A 19,277-nucleotide genomic window follows, 5' to 3' on the forward strand; every position below is an offset into this window, starting at 1 on the left:
AAAATTTGAAAGACAACCAAAAATAAAGGGTAATTTACATTCATTTCTCTTACACTTTATCGTTTTGGCATTCATTTTCTTTAAATAATATAATTTTTATTTTTATACTTATAAAATAAGTGAATGTAAGAGATAGATGCAAATCGTGAAAAATGAATGTATGAATTGGTCAAAGATAAGGACAGGGCACAGCCACAGACAAAGCGTAAAAGTGAAACGGGGTTGGAGGCTTACCTAAGTAAAAATACTTTATATATTTATATTGGTGAAATTGGGATATGTATATATCTCCTCAATTGTGAAATATACTATAGGAGGTTATTTTTAAAAAAAATAGATTACCGATGTTAGATTAAAAAACACACCTTATATTTGTTTAATAATTGGGGTTCGTTTCAAAACAAAATCTATAAAAACAATTATTTTTCAGTGAATTAATTATCAGCCAATTATTTTTTTTTAAAATAGGAGATATGTGAGACGGATGAATCATATTCATATTTAAAATAAAAATTAATATTTTTGGTATAAAAAATAATATATTTTTATGGATGACTCAAATAAAATATACATCTCATAAAATTGATTCATAAAATCATCTCATAAAAATTTTTATGATTTTTTATACATTGATTTATTTCACATAGTAAGTCCAATCATGGACTAATCGCATCCATATTTTTTTAAAAAATGACCTAAATAGAATATTCATATCATAAAATTGACTTATGAGACCGTCTCAACCGAATTTTCGTACATATATAATCGTCAATATATTGATATGATTTTGAAGAATGTGAGCATAAAGAAGCTGCATGTATCAATTAATTATGGCAAGCTGCTGGTAACGATCTATACTTAATTCGATCTATAATATTTATTTTTTTATATTAAAAATATTATTATTATTATTATTATTTTAAATATAAATCAAATCAATCAACCCCACTCATATAATAAAATTCTGACCTACTCAATTTTAAAATAATGAAAAATTCGGGGATCGATGATTCCCGGACAACTTGATACACACACATTACAAAATAAGTACGTGTAAAACAATTAAAACAGAAAAGGAGAGAATGCAGAGCCATCCACGCAACCATAGAGAACCAGGTTGGTTGAATTTTTTTGCATTAAATTGCAGAGTGAACACGTGTCATTTTATTTCGCATATTCGGGTTCGTTTCTTCATATCTTGTGGGAGAGGGATCGAAGATGGCGACTCTGAATGTTGCTCCGACGTTAAATGCGCCTCGTTACGATGCTATGCAATTGTACCGTGCTTTCAAGGGTAAATTCTCTGTTGTTTTTATTTGATTTTTTCCGTCATTTTTGCACTTCACCTGGTATCCGTGCAAACAATAATTCTGATAGTTGTTCTCTTGCCTTCGATTTGTTTTTGCGCCGATTTCTGTTGTTTTTGGTTCGAGTCTGTCGTATAAGTGAATCGTGGATACGTGGACACAGATGATCGAGGTTCAGCGACAATAAAGATGGGTAATTTATGTAAAAACTAGCTCGGGAACAAGTATATTGGTCTCTACGTAAATTTCAGACTAGGAAGCTAAAATTATGTTACGATTTTCCGTTTATGTCGGCATTAATCATGGAGACACGGTGTTTAAATTAACAGGCAAATTTTAGTTATATCTTTCTTTTTCAAAATACCGAAGAATCCAGCATTTCCTAACAATCGATTGCACCGTCTAGGTTTTGGTTGTGATACTACTGCAGTTGTTAAAATCCTTGCGCATAGGGATGCAACACAACGAGCGCTTATTGAACAAGAGTACAGAGCTATGTATACTGAAGAACTAAATAAACGTCTGGATTCAGAGCTTAGTGGTGATGTCAAGGTACCAAAGAGAATCGGCGTCACTTTTTTAAAATATTTCTGTGCATGCTTCCTCAAGAGGAATGCTTTTTTTACTTTTAAGCTTTTTTATGTAGAAATGTTGTAATAGATTCTATTTCTAGATTATCCAACTAGGCAATATTTTTACCGTTTACAGCTTTTCATTTCTAATTTGTATGATTTTAGAGAGCTCTCTTACTGTGGATGCCTGATCCTGCTGGAAGGGATGCTATCATTCTAAGGAAAGCTTTGACTGGTGATATCATCGATCTAAAAGCTGCTACTGAAGTAATATGTTCCCGAACTCCATCACAGATACAATTCTTTAAACAAATTTATAACGTGCGATTTCATGCTTATGTTGAGTATGATATTGAATATCAAGCATCTGGTGATCACAAGAAGGTGCGCTCTGCTCTCTCTCTCTCCCTCTCTCTCTCTCTCTCTCGCTCTCACACGCGCGCACGCACACACACAAACGAACACACACAAACACAAACAAACGCGTCCACTCCCACCAAAAAGTCCTGAATAATTATTTTAATATTCAACTTAGCTTAGGAGAAACTCAAACTGTACCTTCCAGGGTAGAATTTATGGCTAAAAGTTGTTTTATCCCATTTTGTATATCGAAATGAGGACCTGAACTGTTCATCTATTTGAATATTGTTTTGAATTTGAGTTCCCAATTTATTTTATTTTATAAATATATATTTGGAATCCAAACTATTATATTTTAGATTATACTAGAATCTTTAAATTAGTTTATAAGCCACCTCTGATGCTCTGCTCTTCATAACGTGAAATTTTGTGAAGAAAGTGGATGCTTGAAAGTTAGGGTCAAGTATTTTCCAATCCGCGGCGCACCACTAATGTGCTTTTTACGTGGATTTCACACGTTCGGAACTACTAATTCAAGGTAAGGCACCAGGAAGAAAGTTCAATCGGAATGATCACATGTCAAGAGTGGAAGATAATTGTTGCAACAAGTGATTCGTTGTCTACTAATGATGAATGAATCGAAAATTATTGATGTGTCAGGAAAATCACTTTTGTATTGTTTTTCTCTTTTATTCTGAGGTCCTTTATACATATTTTGGGTTACAACTCCTCAACTAAGTTATGTAAGGAGCACAGAAATCAACAATCTGCGTGGACCCTTTAATTGAATTGGATATGCAACCTATATATTTAAAACCAATTAGTTTTAAATTGATTCCGTGAAGATTCTGATAAATCAAGGAGCGCAATAGCGTCACAGAACTGATAACGGCCATAATAGTCTTCTGATAAGTCAATCTAAAGCACAGTTTCTATTTCAACCTCAGTGTGTGGGTCTAGGATATAATTTTGGTTTATAAATCAGGCACAAGGTTGATTTAGAAATCTGGTATTTGTGTAATAAGCATGTATATGGAACAAGTTATCAAAAACTACTTTTTGAAGAACACATTTTCTGTGTGAGTGGACAAGGATTATGCTCATAAATCCACTTAATCGTTTCTGTTTGATTCCATTTGGCAGTTGCTATTTGCCTACATGAATACTATAAGATATGAAGGTCCCCAGGTAGACTGGGCGATGGCAGAACAGGATGCTATATCTCTTTACAAAGCTGGGGAAAAAAGGTTGGGGACTGATGAGAAAACTTTCATCCGTATTTTCTGTGAGAGAAGCCGAGCACATTTGGCTGCAGTCTCTTCTGCTTATAACAGATTGTATGGAAGGTCGCTGAAAAAGGTGAAACCTATCGTTTCAGCACTGTCCTTGAATTTTCCTGTCTGTTGCAAATATGCCAAACTGGAAATCTTCTTGCAGGCTGTGAAAAGTGAAACCTCAGGGAACTTTGAGTTTGCACTCCTGACTATTTTACAGTGCGCTGAGAACCCTGGGATTTACTTTGCAAAGGTAAAAAAAATTCTATTTTGTCGTGACATTGTCTTATCAAGGAAAAAGTTAAGTTTTTTATGTCACCTTCTTCTGTTCCATTTGTGCCACCTAAATGGATCCTTTATTTGTTTGCCATATGTTTCATCTATTTTATCGTAGTCCTTGCCAAAAACTTGAATTTAGCAATTTGTTCATGAGAAGAAAATGATATACTGTAGTTTTCAAGGGTAGTTGCCATTCTGAAAATCATTGGGCAATCCTTTTTATAAAATACTTTATGCATGTAGGCTTGTATTGACATTTGGGCAATCCTTGGACCAAAAAAGTTTTGCTTTTATACGTTACAATATTTTATCAGTACGCCACAAACAGGGACGGATCGAGGAATAAAAGTTGAGGGGGCTTGAAGTCAATATGATAAGTTATATATTATTAAAAAAAAAGTACATTATATCGTTCAACGAAATTGGGGCCTACGAGATTTTAAAACATAAAATTCATCAATAATAGAATTTACATCAATATGTTTAGCTAAATCTCGTTCAATATAGAGTGTCAAACAATCGGCAAGAAAGCCATCCTCCATTTTATTGCGAAGTGCCGTCTTCACATGCTTCATTGCTGAAAAAGCCCGCTCAGTAGTGGCAGTAGACACAGGTAATGTCAAAACAAGATGAATCAATCTAGTCAACATAACATAAACACTTGACCGTCCACTCTCGGTCAATTGCTGACATAACTCAACAAGTGTAGAAACCTTTAAATTCTGCATCACATCAAGTTTATAATGCATCAATTCATACTCCAAAGCAACAATTTCTTGATCTGTGAAATCTCCAGGATAAAACTTCTTCGCAAGCTTGCAAATATCATCACTGTTAAATGAGTCAAATGAATTTTTAGGATCCAATGCTGAGATATTAGATGAATTAACATCATTCAGGAAAAGAAAACAATAGAAACAATATGCCTTATTTGTTGAAGGCGAATACTCCAACCAATAAAATTTCTGAAACCATTTTTTCTGAAAACGACGATTCTGGCTTCCAAATTTTGTACCTGGATACTCCAACATATCTGGTTGATAAGGCCCCATATTTAGATATGAACGTCTTATCTCATCTCATCTCGTACATTAACATGATATTCACATATCTGTTTTCTTTTTCCCGAATCTCGTTCAATAAAAGTAGACGAAGACTGATGATCGTCTCTAGGAGAGGAACATGAAGGAATTTGGATATTGGGAAATAGAAGACTTTCACTGGATTGATGTTGCATTGTAAGGACCGTAGGAATTGAAGTATCTTCACTAGCTTGATGATCTCTCTTCTTAAAGAAAGAAGATATCAATGTTTTTCCTTTCTTTGCAGCAGATTGATATTCCATTTTGAAATAGTTCAATTTATAATCGTAAACAAGAATAAAATAATTATTAAACAAATAAACAAGTAATAGTCAATCAACAACTCAACAACAAACAATCAAGAAACCACAAATCACACACAGAGAAGCTATAAAAAACAAAATAAAAAATGTATAGCCGATTCTTACCTGGATTGTTGCCTTGCCGATGAGCAATTCGATTTCTTCGGGAGTCCGAAATTCTATTCTGTCGCTAAAGGGCTTGGGACTTGGGAGAGAAATTTTGTAGAATTGAGGTGGGGCGGATCAGAGGATATGGGATGAATTTGGTCTCATCCTTGTAAATGGACGGGACTTGATTGGACTAAGACATTGATTAGCGACGGTTTTTGAAACAACCGTCGCTATTAGCAACGGTTTTTCAAAAAACAGTCGCTAATAGCGACTGTTATTAGCGACTATTTGAATAAACCGTCACTAGTAGCGATGGTGTAATTAAAACCGTCGCCGATCCACATCGGCAGCGGTTTTACTAAAACCGTCGCAAATATTAGCGACGGTTTTTGAAAAACCGTCGCTAAATTATTAAAAAAATGGACTGGCTACAGCCCAGTACAGCCCTAGGATACATCCGTCTCTGGCCACAAACATTATAGTTAAGTTATTGAGTTAATTTGCTCTAAAAAAAAATGGAAGTTTTTAAACTTTGAGTAACTATGAATGCAAGCTAAACTGTCTCACTTTGCTTCCTAATGAAAAAACTGAAGGTAAATGTTCTTTAAACTTTGAATAACTATGAATGCTAGCTAAACCGTTTCACTTTGCTTCCTGATGAAAATCTGAAGGTGCTGCATAAGGCAATGAAAGGCATGGGGACCAATGAGTCTACACTTACTAGAGTTATAGTGACAAGGGTAGAGATCGACATGCAGTATATAAAAGCAGAGTACCACAAGAAATATGGAAAGTCGTTAAACGATGCTGTTCACTCGGAAACATCACGACATTACAGGACGTTTCTTCTTGAACTTCTAGGCCCCACTCACCGCTAGACGTGTTGATTGCTTCGACATGAATATATATCTATGTTCTGTAAATACTGATTTTCGTCGTGTATTTGAGTGTGAGATTGTGCGTTTGGAATACATATGTTCTGTAAATACTGATTTTCGTCGTGTATATGAGTGGCATTGGGTTTTTTTTTTTACAGTCTACGATGGAAAAAATCCGATTTGCGAAATAAGGTAAGCTGGAAAGGTTTGACAAACTACAGTATGCCTACAGAGAGGGCGGGATGACAACAAAGCCACGCTTACCGGTTTTAATTTTTTTTTAGTAGGGTTTTCGTGAGAAGATGTCACGTATGATTATTTATGAGACAGATTAATCATATCGATATTTACGATAAAAAGTATTACTCTAAGAATAAAAAATAATATTTATTTATGGATGACCCAAATAAGAGATTCGTCTCACAAAATACGATCCGTGAAATCGTTTCACACAAATTTTTGTCATTTTTTTAAAACAGATATATTATACATGACGTCACTAAGTAAATTTTGTGCTTGCTTCCAACATTTTTATTAGCAAATAAAAGAAACAATATTTGAAAATTTTGTACACACGAACCACAAATGTCCAAATATCTGAGCCCCTACACCTTTTGGGTCGGACTGTAGAAGTTTTAGAATGTAAAAGGCCCAAACCAAATACATACGCTCCTTTTCTTGAAACAACCCACAGAATAATCACCTGACAAAAGGCAAAAAAATGCAGCAGGCAGCTACACCACCGCCGGAGGCGGGGGACGCGCCGCCAAAGCAGGTGGCACAAGCTTTGGAAAGACTGGGTGAGGCGGGGCGGCTGATAGCTGATGTAAGGCTAGGTGCGGATCGGCTTCTGGAAGCTCTATTTTTTGTGGCATCGGAGCCTCACCATCAGCAGTCTTCTAGGTGTTTGAATTTAATTGTTAAAGAAGAATCCTTGATGCGCCAGCACCTCCAAAACCTTCGCTCCATAGGTAGGTAACGTACAAACTTGTTCTCATCAGTTAACTTTTCTTGAAATTGGTGGGAAAGTTTTGACAGATCACTCAAAATCGTGTTTCCTCAAGCGTTTATTTAGTTTTTTCATTCGTAGGGTTTGAATATCATTGATTGCGAACTCCGTTTAGGGGTCTTGAAAATTATTGTTTAAATTTGGTGAAAATTGAGTTTTTGCAGTGTGGTGTCGTAGAAAACTCTAAAATGTGTTGTCTTAGATTTGTTGAGTTTATAATCAAGTTTCGATCATGAGGATGGATTGTGACTGAAGCGTGGGAACTGGTTCTATGGTACAAAACAGTTTTTGGCTTTTGAGTTATTATACATTTTTTTTGCTAAAACTGTTGCAAGCATGCAAGAATGCTCTTAACATATTTAAGCTATTGATTACCAGATATATTCTGCTATGACGTCACTAACCAAATTTTATGCAGTTTAAAATTCTTGGGAAATTTTTCATTTACTCTTCTATCTGTTGCTTTCCATGTGTCGAATAAAGTTGATCAAACTTGTAGGAGTCTTGAGTTATCTTTTTTAGTCTTAACATTTTGTCATCTTTGTTAGGAAGGCAGCTGGAGGAATCTGGTGTTCTGAATGATTCTCTTCGTTCACGAAGTAATTCTTGGGGCCTCCACATGCCTTTGGTTTGCCCAGATGGTGCCGTCGTTGCTTATGCATGGAAACGTCAACTTGCTGGTCAGGCTGGTGCTTCTGCCGTTGATAGGACCAGGTGTTTCTTGTGTCGTACTACTCTGTTTTCTGAGCTTAATATTCTAGAGTGTTGTATGACATGTTAAATTCCAAACAATTTTGTTCATTAATTCATTCTTATGATAGCTGAATTTTTTTGCGGGCTTTCATGTGTGCACGTATAAAGTTTTCATATTGTCAAGTTTTTGCTTTACTGGAGCTTGAATTGTGCAGATTGGCTCTGAAAGCATTTACAGATCAAAAAAGGCGGTTTTTCCCGCGCCTTACTGATGATTCTGCTGTAGAATCGGCTACAAAGAAACTTTGCAGCCCCCTATCTCTGAATCCCCAAGAAGAGCTTGGTGATCAGAGATCGCTATCTGATATCTTGTCCTATTTAGAGAAAGAGATTCCCGATTTTAAAACATTTACGTACCAGCGGTTAGATTGGTTAAAGCGGGCATCTGCATTGCCCTCTACTGCGAATAAAAGTTCTATTGAATTGTCAAAAGATCATGGCTTTCCTTGTACAACCAAGTTAAGACAAGATTCAGCAAGTATTCACGAGACAGATGAAGCTGCTGTAGTTGAGCTACTTCTGCCTTCTGTTTTTAGAGCAGTAATATCTCTACATACAGCTGGTTCCATTGATCCAGATGCGGTAGCTTTCTTTTCTCCTGACGAGGTGATTTCATCTACATCTATTTCTTTAAATATCTGTTGATATCACTAAAAGCTGTTTTCCACCTCTGAACTAAGTTGTCAAGTGATGTAGTAGCTTTACATTTCTTTTTTGTTAACACTGAAGTCCCTGAGCCCTTTCATGCTTGCAAACACAGGGGAAGATTAAAGTCTGCTCGTCTAAGTTCTAAGGAGTGTGCAAGTATAGTACTCAGGAGGAACTAGTTTAAGCCAAAAAAAACCCCATATCCCTCGAGTAATACAACATTTTCATGCATGTTTTCACTACCATGCTTTTTCTTGTTTTGACTTATGTTCATTCTGGATTTATTTGGCAAATAATTTCAAAATAAATCAGCTTTGATTCATATGGTTCGGAGGGACTTTGAACTTACTCTACTCTTTAATTTTTCCCATGTATATTTATTGCTTTTAACCTATTGCTGAGATGTTATTGTCTATAATTGATTTTTAAGGGTGGCAGCCACTTACATGGACATGGTTTTTCATTGCATCATGTGTTTAGACATGTCTCGGTAAGAGCCCTGCCAGACTTATGTTTCCCATTCTCTATTTTTGGAGGTCTAGAAGTTTGTTCCAAAAAATTTATCTCCTTCATTGATCTCTCTGTGCAGGAACATGCTTCTATGGCTCTGCAATCCTTCATTTGTGTCAATCCCAAATCAGCCTTGCATTATTTGCTGGTATTTCATATTTGAGAATAATTCATGATAATCCTGCCTGAACTCCAGATAATTTAACATCTGATTTTATCATTGCAGCACTGGATCTGCAGTTATCGAACTTTGTTTACCAAAGTTTGCAGGTGATATATTGATTTATCCATGATTTACTTTACTTATACTATATGCATTGCTGCTGTTTCTAAACTGAACCATGGAAATTGTAACTGTGCAGCAAGTGTGGCAAGCTACTATTAATTGACAAACAATCAGGTTTGATTTTACCTCCTGTAAAGCGCCCTTTCCGTAACTACTCTGCCAGCAAAATATCGGCGAAAAATAGCTCGATGGAGAGCTGTAGTGGTCTGGATCTCATACTGGCTTTCCATATCAGCTGCTTTTCATATAACGCATAGATGCTTCATTTTCTTCTTCATGTAGAATAACCTTTTAGTCCAGGTTTTGTCTATTAGGGGCTATTTGAAACCTTGAAAGATTAGGTCCCGGTTTCATGATGTTGGAATTTGCATATACATTAAAAAACACCCTTGAGGTTTAGCCTAACTATTAGAATCAATTGAAAAGGTACGTGTTGTGGGAAGGGTAATCTGATGGTACATTCTAAGTTGAAGTGTCATTTTTAGTCTAAGACTAATTTTATTAGTCCGCTGCAAAAAAATGTCGAGGTGGCTTTAAATTTAAAATGGAAAACATGATACTTCCATAGTTGAATTTTGAATATATTTAACCCAAATAGTAAAAACATGCATGGATGTACATCTCTAAAAGAAGAGAACACTGATAACAACAGACGCAGCATACATGAAGATTAAGAGGGCGGTGAAGTTTATTACGACTGCTTCTTGATTTCGTTGTAGATGCAATGTAAAATCCAAGAATTTTAAGTTTTATCATTTAAGTTTTATCACGATAGTATATTTTGGATACCAGGATTTATCTCATTTGAGGATGTGAGATTTGTAAGATTTTACCAAAATTGAGTGAATAATAATATCGTGTATATTATTATTTGAAATTTCGCAGATAAATGCCTAAGATTTTAGTTGATATGGAGATACCGGGATAAAAATCAGGCAAAGGATAATAAAATCCCTAGAATTCGAAATTTACAGTGTATATATTTGAGAATTTCGAAAATTGAGAGAGAAAAGATTTAGAGTTCGAATATATATCACGGATAGATCACGATTCTCGATAAAGATTTGATTCAGATTCAAATGCGATATCACTCGATCACGATAGCAGTCAACCCCTATAAATAGGAGGGCCCTGTAGACTCGAAAATCACACCACATATCACACCAAATTTTCGAAAATTTGTGCTCTAGTCTCTTTAGGAATTTTTGAGCGCAGCGAAGCCCTGCCGCCGTCCAACCAGTGAAGTAGGAATTTCGAAGAACCCTAGCCTTTTTACGTTTTTCATCAATAATTTAAGGTAATTGGGCTTGTTTTAAATTATTGAATTTCGATGCATATATTTTCGGTTTTATAAAAATTCGGGCGAGTACAATTCTTCTTCTACACCCTTCTGGTTACGATATTTTGCATGAATAAATGTTTTGACACTGTGAGAATTCAACTTGATATGGGTGGGAATCCCAACCATACGTACCCTTACGCGGTGGGGGAGATAACCGCTATACGGCCTCGTCCCCTTAGAGTAGTAAAAATTAGGGACTGAGTAAACCATTGAAAGTAGATAAATCTCAGTGTCGGGTTAATGATGCGCACGTGATAAGAATTATGTTTGCATGGTATGTATATTTCGAAATTGCATGTTGTTTTGTTGTACTCGAACGGCCCCTACTTGCTGAGTATTTCCCAAAATACTCACCCTTTACAACCTTCCCAGATAAATCCGAAGAGCAGATTGAAGAAGAAGAATTGGAACAATTTTGGGGCTGGTGAATTGTTTTAATCTCGGGAGTTGCTAGTAAAGAGGTTTCTGAATTTTGGTACTCAAGTTTTATGTAAAAACGTTTCCGCATTTATTTCATTAGTTATTTCAGTTGTAAAGACTTCGATTTTTGATATTATGATTAATAAACTGGTATTTCGGTTTATACTATGCTACGAGGCTGGTTGTTTCAATTGTGTGATTGTTAAACGACGCCGGTGTCAAATCCCGAGTTTCGGGGCGTGACATTTTAGTGGTATCAGAGCCGTCAGGTTCATAATCTGAGTGGGAAAAATCGAGTTTCAAAAAAAAAATCAAATTTCGGAAAAAAAAATTTCGGCCAAACAGCCCCTACGCGCGCCGCCGCGTTTTTCGCCGATTCCGGCTGCTTCCGGTAGTGTTTCTTTGATCGGAGACCAGATCTAGAATCGTCTCGATGAGACGAACAAAAGCCCTCCAACAATTTCATATTTCGCGTTCGGATGAAACGGGAATTTCAGATCTACGAATTTGGCGTATGAACCCTAACCCGAAAATTATTTTGTCCAATTACCCTACCAATCCTACTCCGATTTTCAATTCCTTATAGCCAACTAATCTATGATCCCCATGGGTAACTTTTACCAACAATCAATTTTGAGTTCAGATCACCCAATCGGAAACGCCCAATTTCATTGAGTTAACCGAGTTGCGCGAGTTCCCCGCCAAATTAGGTAGTTTTCCTACCGATTCCTGCCGTGCCACCACCGGTTCTGTGATCCTGACCCCTTCGCCGTCATAAGCATTTGCTCCGACCATACTCCGGCGAGTCAACCCGGCCGAGTCAGCGAGTCAACCCGTCAGCATACATCCTTCGATTTTTTTTTTGTAGGAAACTCCGAATTCGGTTCTGTCAACTGTTCTAAAACCCTCTCGACGAATTCTTTCAATCCATATGTTTATCTCTAGACTTTCCATTTTTGGAAAATATCTCGAAAAATCTCGTTCAACGCGTTTCTTGTAGTGCTTATCGGATTTTTATGGAATTTTATTAAGGAAACAATTAATATTGACCTATATTGTTGGGATTGTACTTATCTGAGATAAGTTGACTTAAGCTTCTGATTTAAGGTGAAATATTTGATTTGGGGACAATAAATTATTTATGGAAAAAAAAAACTAGTATGTGAAAATTTGAGATAAGAGTTATAATAAGTTTTGGATATTCCAATATGAAAGTTGATTTTGGGCAATAGTCAAATGCGTAAACATTAATTTGAGTTCTTAAAGAATGCTAAGCGTTAACTTTAAATATGTATAATTTTGGGTTACCTTGTCTAAAAGGAAGTTGGGAAACAATATCTTAAGGTTTAAGTAATTTATATTATTTTGGGATAACTCGTAGATTACGATCTTATATGAATAAAATAAGTTATGAGATTATTGTTGGATATTGAGGAAAGTAAGGTTTAGTGCAAGTAACATTTAACAAAAGCATTAATTGATGATTAATTTCATTTATACAAGGTTGAATAAGATTTTATTTTCTGACGACTGAGTTATAATTTTTGGGATTTAAATCAATAGGGTATAGATTGATATTGAATGAAGTTCCAAGATTTTATATGGGTTTTTAGTTTTGAGATAGTAATCGTGATAATTTCAAGATAGAATAAAATCATCATCTATACGTATATATTCAGTGCCGACTTGATTCAAAGCACTTTGGTAAGATTTCGACGTCATCATATGGATGGATTGGTTATCTAAGAGCAGTGCAATAGCAGATTGCTGGAGTAAAAAAAAAAATTCAAACTCCGAAACGCGAACCAAGAAGAAATAAGGTATCATGGCAATGCCAAGTGACAGAAATACATTCTTTCTGCTTCCCAGACTTGGAAAGCCATTAAATCAGGCGAAAAAAAAAAGTTTACCTAGCAATGGTGAACGAAGTGCAGGAAAATATTGAGCTCAAGCTAGAAGATACCCTAATAATGCGAGAATTTCCGAACGTTTTTCTAGAAGAACTCCCAGGGATAGTCCCGGACCGCGAAGTTGAGTTCGAAATTAATCTGGTCCCTGGTGCAGCACCAATTTCGAAAGCACCTTACCGAATGACGCCAACTGAACTCCAAGAGCCAAAGGAACAACTCCAAGAATTGCCAGACAAGAAGCAATTTCAACTGAGTACGTCTCCATAAGGAACTCCAGTACTGATTGTGAATAAGGAAGACAGAAGTATGATATTGTGTATAGATTATAGAGAACTCAATAAGATCACAATCGAGAATAAATATCTTCTTCCAATGATAGACGATTCTTTTCGATCAACTTAAAGAAGTTACAACATTTTCCAAGCTTGACCTGAGAAGATGCTACTACCAATGGAAGGTCAGGGCTGAAGATATTCTCAAAACAGCTTTTCGGAGAAGATATGTGCATTATGAGTTCATAGTGATGCCTTTTGGACTGACCAACACGCCTGCAACCTTCATGGACCTAATGAATAGAGTTTTCAAGCCATTCCTGGATCAGTTCATAGTAGTATTTATTGACGACATCCTCGTCTATTCTTCCAACGAACATGATCACGAAGAGCATCTCCGCATTGCACTTCAGACCTTGAGAGAGAAGGAACTCTACGCTAAGTTTAAGAAATGTGAGTTCTGGTTAAAGAGTGTATCCTTTTTAGGACACGTAATCTCTGAAGCAGGAGTATCAGTGGATCCCAAGAAAGTCGAGGCAATTACAGAGTGGCCAAACCTAAGAACGCCACAGACATCAGGAGCTTTCTTGGACTGGCAGGTTATTACAGAAAGTTTGTCAAAGGTTTTTCCTCAATCGCCATACCACTGACTAAACTCATTCAGAAGAATTCCAAGTTCGTCTGGGACGAAGGTTGCGAGAAAAGTTTTCAGACGTTAAAAGAAAAGCTCGCATCCACGCCAGTACTAATCTTACCCACTGAAGATAAGGAATTCACCATCTACAGCGACGCATCTAAGGAAGGTTTGGGATGCGTACTCATGCAAGAGGGAAGAGTAATAGCCTACGCATCAAGGCAGTTGAAACCGCACGAGCAGAACTATCCTACGCATGATCTGGAGCTAGCAGCAGTTTTATTTGCCTTAAAAATTTGGAGGCACTATCTCTATGGCGCCAAGTGTGAAATTTTCACAGATCACCAGAGCCTCAAACTCCTGAAGGATTACGACCTGACAATCAGTTACCACCCGGGTAAAGCGAACAAGGTGGCCGATGCTCTGAGTCGGAAAAATGAGAGCAAAATTACTCTGGCTTCACTCTCCGCAAGACCATGTCTGCAAGAGACCGTCAAGTTAAACCAGGATCGAGACCCTGAGCTAAAGAAACTTAGGGGACAAGTCGAAAGCGGATCTACAAACTGATGACAAAGGAGTCCTGTGGATGAAAGGGCGACTGTGTGTACCAGAATGCGATAACCTTCGCCAAGAAATACTGTCAGAAGCACACAAATCCAAGTTTTCAGTCCATCCAGGGAGTATGAAGATGTACAGAGATCTTAAAAGCAATTTTTGGTGGAATAGAATGAAAAGAGACGTGGCAGAATTTGTTTCTAAATGCCAAGTGTGTCAACAGGTCAAAGCAGAGCACCAACAACCTGGAGGATTATTGCAACCGTTGGAGATACCTGAGTGGAAGTGGGAACACATCTCCATGGACTTTGTGGTGGGGTTACCAAAGTCGAGGCAAGGTCAAGACGGAATATGGGTAATTGTAGATAGACTTACAAAATCTGCACACTTCCTACCCGTCCGTATGAACTATAATCTGGACAAGTTGGCTACACTGTATATGGATAATATTGTACGAATTCATGGAGTACCAGTGAGCATCCTGTCTGACAGAGACCCAAGATTCGTCTCACGTTTTTGGAAGAGCTTTCAGGGGGCCATGGGAACTAAAGTGACTCTTAGCACGGCCTATCACCCACAAACCGATGGCCAAATCGAGATAACAATTCAAACCCTGGAAGACATGCTGCAAGCATGCGCTCTAGAATTCAATAGCAATTGGAGCAATCATCTACCATTGATCGAGTTTGCTTATAATAACAGCTATCACAGCAGTATTGGGATGGCTCCATACGAAGCCCTGTATAGGAGAAAATGCCGATCACCCTTATATTGGGATGAAGTGGGAGAAAAAGCAATAGCAGGACCCGAACTCGTACAGATAACAATAGGCAAGGTTACAGTAGTCCGAGAGAAACTCAAGGCAGCTCAAGATCGACAAAAGAGTTGGGCAGATCTGAAAAGAAGGCCAGTGGAATTCAATATCGGCGAGAAGGCCTACGTAAAAGTCTCGCCTATGAAAGGAGTGGTCCGATTCAGTAAAGCCGGGAAGCTGAACCCTCGTTATGTGGGACCCTTTGAGATTATGGAAAAAGTGGGCACATTAGCATACAGATTGGCGCTGCCACCAAACATGCCTAGAATTCACAACATTTTCCACGTGTCCCAACTACGGAAATACATCTCGGACCCAAGCCACGTGTTGGAAGCAGAACCGCTCATGATCGAAAGTAACTTGGGAGAAGAGCTGAAGTACGAAGAAGTTCCCATCAGAATTGTGGACACCAAGGACCAAGTACTAAGGCGACGTATCATTCCCTACGTCAAGGTACAATGGTCTAACCACACGGAAAGAGAAGCCACGCAGGAGCTAGAAGAAAGGATGAGGGACCAATACCCGTACCTCTTCGGAGACCAAGCCAACCCAAGTTTCGAGGACGAAACTTCCCATAAGGAGGGAGGGATGTAAAATCCAAGAATTTTAAGTTTTATCATTTAAGTTTTATCACGATAGTATATTTTGGATACCATGATTTATCTCATTTGAGGATGTGAGATTTGTAAGATTTTACCAAGATTGAGTGAATAATAATATCGTGTATATTATTATTTGAAATTTCGCAGATAAATGCCTAAGATTTTAGTTGATATGGAGATACCGGGATAAAAATCAGGCAAAGGATAATAAAATCCCTAGAATTCGAAATTTACGGTGTATATATTTGAGAATTTCGAAAATTGAGAGAGAAAAGATTTAGAGTTCGAATTTATATCACGGATAGATCACGATTCTCGATAAAGATTTGATTCAGATTCAAACGCGATATCACTCGATCACGATAGCAGCCAACCCCTATAAATAGGAGGGCCCTGTAGACTCGAAAATCACACCACATATCACACCAAATTTTCGAAAATTTGTGCTCTAGTCTCCTTAGGAATTTTCGAGCGCAGCGAAGCCCTGCCGCCGTCCAACCAGTGAAGTAGGAATTTCGAAGAACCCTAGCCTTTTTACGTTTTTCATCAAGAATTTAAGGTAAGTGGGCTTGTTTTAAATTATTGAATTTCGATGCATATATTTTCGGTTTTATAAAAATTCGGGCGAGTACAATTCTTCTTCTACACCCTTCTTGTTACGATATTTTGCATGAATAAATGTTTTGACACTGTGAGAATTCAACTTGATATGGGTGGGAATCCCAACCATACGTACCCTTACGCGGTGGGGGAGATAACCGCTATACGGCCTCGTCCCCTTAGAGGAGTAAAAATTAGGGACTGATATCAGTAAACCATTGAAAGTAGATGAATCTCAGTGTCGGGTTAATGATGCGCACGTGATAAGAATTATGTTTGCATGGTATGTATATTTCGAAATTGCATGTTGTTTTGTTGTACTCGAACGGCTCCCACTTGCTGAGTATTTCCCAAAATACTCACCCTTTACAACCTTCCCAGATAAATCCGAAGAGCAGATTGAAAAAGAAGAATCGGAACAATTTTGGGGCTGGTGAATTGTTTTAATCTCGAGAGTTGCTAGTAAAGAGGTTTCTGAATTTTGGTACTCAAGTTTTATGTAAAAACGTTTCCGCATTTATTTCATTAGTTATTTCAGTTGTAAAGACTTTGATTTTTGAGATTATGATTAATAAACTGGTATTTCGGTTTATACTATGCTACGAGGCTGGTTGTTTCAATTGTGTGATTGTTAAACGACGCCGGTGTCAAATCCCGAGTTTCGGGGCGTGACATGCAAAATGAAGAATTTCTCGACCAGCCCTGTTTCTGTGCTTAAAATCGCCATGAAGAAGATGATGATGCCTAGTACTGCGTGCCATGGTGCTAAACTTTTCCTTGTCGATGCTTCCGCTCGAGGATAAAAGAATGTGAAGAAAGAGAACAGCCACTGAAACATATATATATAAACTATTATGCAACACATCTGTCACATGGGAATACTATAGATATTTCATAGGAAATTAATCAATTCGTAGATTGATTTGATTTGTTTTGCCATCTATCAAGTATGTGAATCGAAGATGCAAATTGTTCTTTTTTTTATTATTATTATTTTTTCTCGAAGTCGTTCGATTATATTCATATTTCATGGTTTTCTATATAAATTAATATGAGAATTGGCAACAATTGATAAGGAAAATTTAATCTAACTGTTCTAAAGTAAAATCTGTGTAAGTAGATATATATGTATACCTGCAAAGCAAAAAGGCAGATAGTGGACATGCCTAACCAAGAATGGAAGGAATACATATGGGGAATTCCCTCGTCACTGTGAAACTTGAAGACTGCGTAAATCCCCACGATTCCAGTTCCGAGTGCCACCAAATGCAGCAGCAAATGAATCATTTTCGGCCATTTCCTAATTGCCGGCAAGGTCTTGTATGCCATGATTGCTGTAAATAACTAATCCACTGCTTTAAAAATACTAAATATATCGATAACAGATTATATCTCTTTTCTAACAAGAAAAAGAAGTTTTCGAATGTATATATATATATATATATATATATATATACACACACATATACTAGGAATATACACGTGCGATGCACGTAGGTGACTAATAATGAAAAATATAATAACAAGAATTAGATAATGTTTAAAGTCGTTTGAATAACATCATGTTTATAAGTATTTATCAATCTAAATATATCAATACACAATACATAAAAATACATCATGACAATAAATCATATATATTTACTTATTTATATGACATTTTTCGCAGATCTCTTAAATGATAAATAAGCAAAAATATTTTTCATTCAAATATCATTCAAAACGGAAAAAATAATAAAAATAAAATTAACAGAATAATGAATTCTACCAAAATCAAAACTAAAATTTACTTAAATAGAGTACACATAGACAATGGACAATGAATCACAAAAATTGATTAAGAAATGTAAATAAATAATTTTTTTTACATAAAATTTAGAAAATAAAGATGAATGTGAATTAATGTCCAAATCTATTTAAGATGGACAATGAATCACAAAAAAAACTCTTAAAAGACATATTAATTTAATTTGCTAACTTAAATGAACAAGGAAATGTAAAAAAATAATTTTTTTTGGCATAAAATTTAAGAAATAAAGAAGAATGTGTATTAATGTCCAAATTCATTTAAGATGGACAATGAATTACAAAAAAAAAACCCTTAAGATAACCTAATAATTTAATTGGCCAACTTAAATGAACAAGGACATATAAGGAAATTCACAATTAAAGTGATATATTTATATGTAAAGTGGTATATTTATATGTACTAGAAGACATGTACGTGCGTTGCACGTGTGGAACATACAACAACCGTAATTTTTGAATTTTTCATGATATATTTTAAAATTATAAAGTTCTATACATAAATCATATCATTGAAAAAGTAGCTACAAGTTCAACAAGTATTCATTGAAAGAAATATGACGGGGCATAAAACATGAAGATAATTGTAATTTTTTTAAAAAAAATTATTTTTCGAGCCAAAAAAATATTTAAAAAACATAAGAAAAATTTTAAAATCTTATAAAGTTATTTTAAGTAACTATAGATGTAAGACTAATTTGTTTCGCATAAAAAAGATATGAATTCATTCTTATTCATCATTTTCTATTACTTTGATGTATATATGAGTAATTATTACACGTCAAACCAATTTAAACTCATTTTCATTCTTTTGAAATGTTCTCTCATGGCACCAAACAATTATTTGGGTTTGACATGCATAAATTTGTACGGTTTGGCCTATTGACACCCACGTCAATGCAATTCTCATTATGTTCATAATTAGCTTTGTATATGGCTTTGGACGGTGTA

At 36.2% G+C, this 19,277-nt stretch overlaps 2 protein-coding genes across 7 annotated transcripts; both read left to right on the top strand.

Moving 5' to 3' along the window:
- Window positions 1-1,089: 1,089 nt before the first annotated feature.
- Window positions 1,090-6,317, top strand: LOC142555284 (annexin D5). The gene is made up of 6 exons (XM_075666089.1): window positions 1,090-1,294; window positions 1,714-1,859; window positions 2,045-2,263; window positions 3,383-3,598; window positions 3,677-3,766; window positions 5,959-6,317. The coding sequence occupies exons 1-6, from the start codon at window positions 1,219-1,221 to the stop codon at window positions 6,163-6,165; spliced, it is 954 nt and encodes a 317-aa protein (XP_075522204.1). The 5' UTR covers window positions 1,090-1,218; the 3' UTR covers window positions 6,166-6,317.
- A 475-nt stretch (window positions 6,318-6,792) lies between these two features.
- LOC142555293 (mediator of RNA polymerase II transcription subunit 27-like) lies at window positions 6,793-17,510 on the top strand. Of its 6 annotated transcripts, none has more exons than XM_075666130.1 (8): window positions 6,794-7,136; window positions 7,723-7,888; window positions 8,083-8,533; window positions 9,006-9,065; window positions 9,165-9,233; window positions 9,312-9,355; window positions 9,448-9,485; window positions 11,086-11,163. In XM_075666130.1, the coding sequence occupies exons 1-8, from the start codon at window positions 6,887-6,889 to the stop codon at window positions 11,139-11,141; spliced, it is 1,134 nt and encodes a 377-aa protein (XP_075522245.1). In that variant the 5' UTR covers window positions 6,794-6,886; the 3' UTR covers window positions 11,142-11,163. The 6 variants fall into 6 exon arrangements, 5 of the variants coding, with proteins under 5 accessions (XP_075522229.1, XP_075522245.1, XP_075522248.1 ...); XM_075666133.1 differs by lacking the exon at window positions 11,086-11,163 and adding an exon at window positions 17,194-17,510 and having other exon boundaries at window positions 6,795-7,136; XM_075666123.1 differs by lacking the exon at window positions 11,086-11,163 and having other exon boundaries at window positions 6,795-7,136; window positions 8,083-8,154; window positions 8,185-8,533; window positions 9,448-10,090.
- Window positions 17,511-19,277: the final 1,767 nt, after the last annotated feature.

The sequence above is a fragment of the Primulina tabacum genome, chromosome 1 (assembly GCF_025594145.1).
Source record: "Primulina tabacum isolate GXHZ01 chromosome 1, ASM2559414v2, whole genome shotgun sequence".
In the NCBI taxonomy this organism is placed as follows: domain Eukaryota; kingdom Viridiplantae; phylum Streptophyta; class Magnoliopsida; order Lamiales; family Gesneriaceae; genus Primulina; species Primulina tabacum.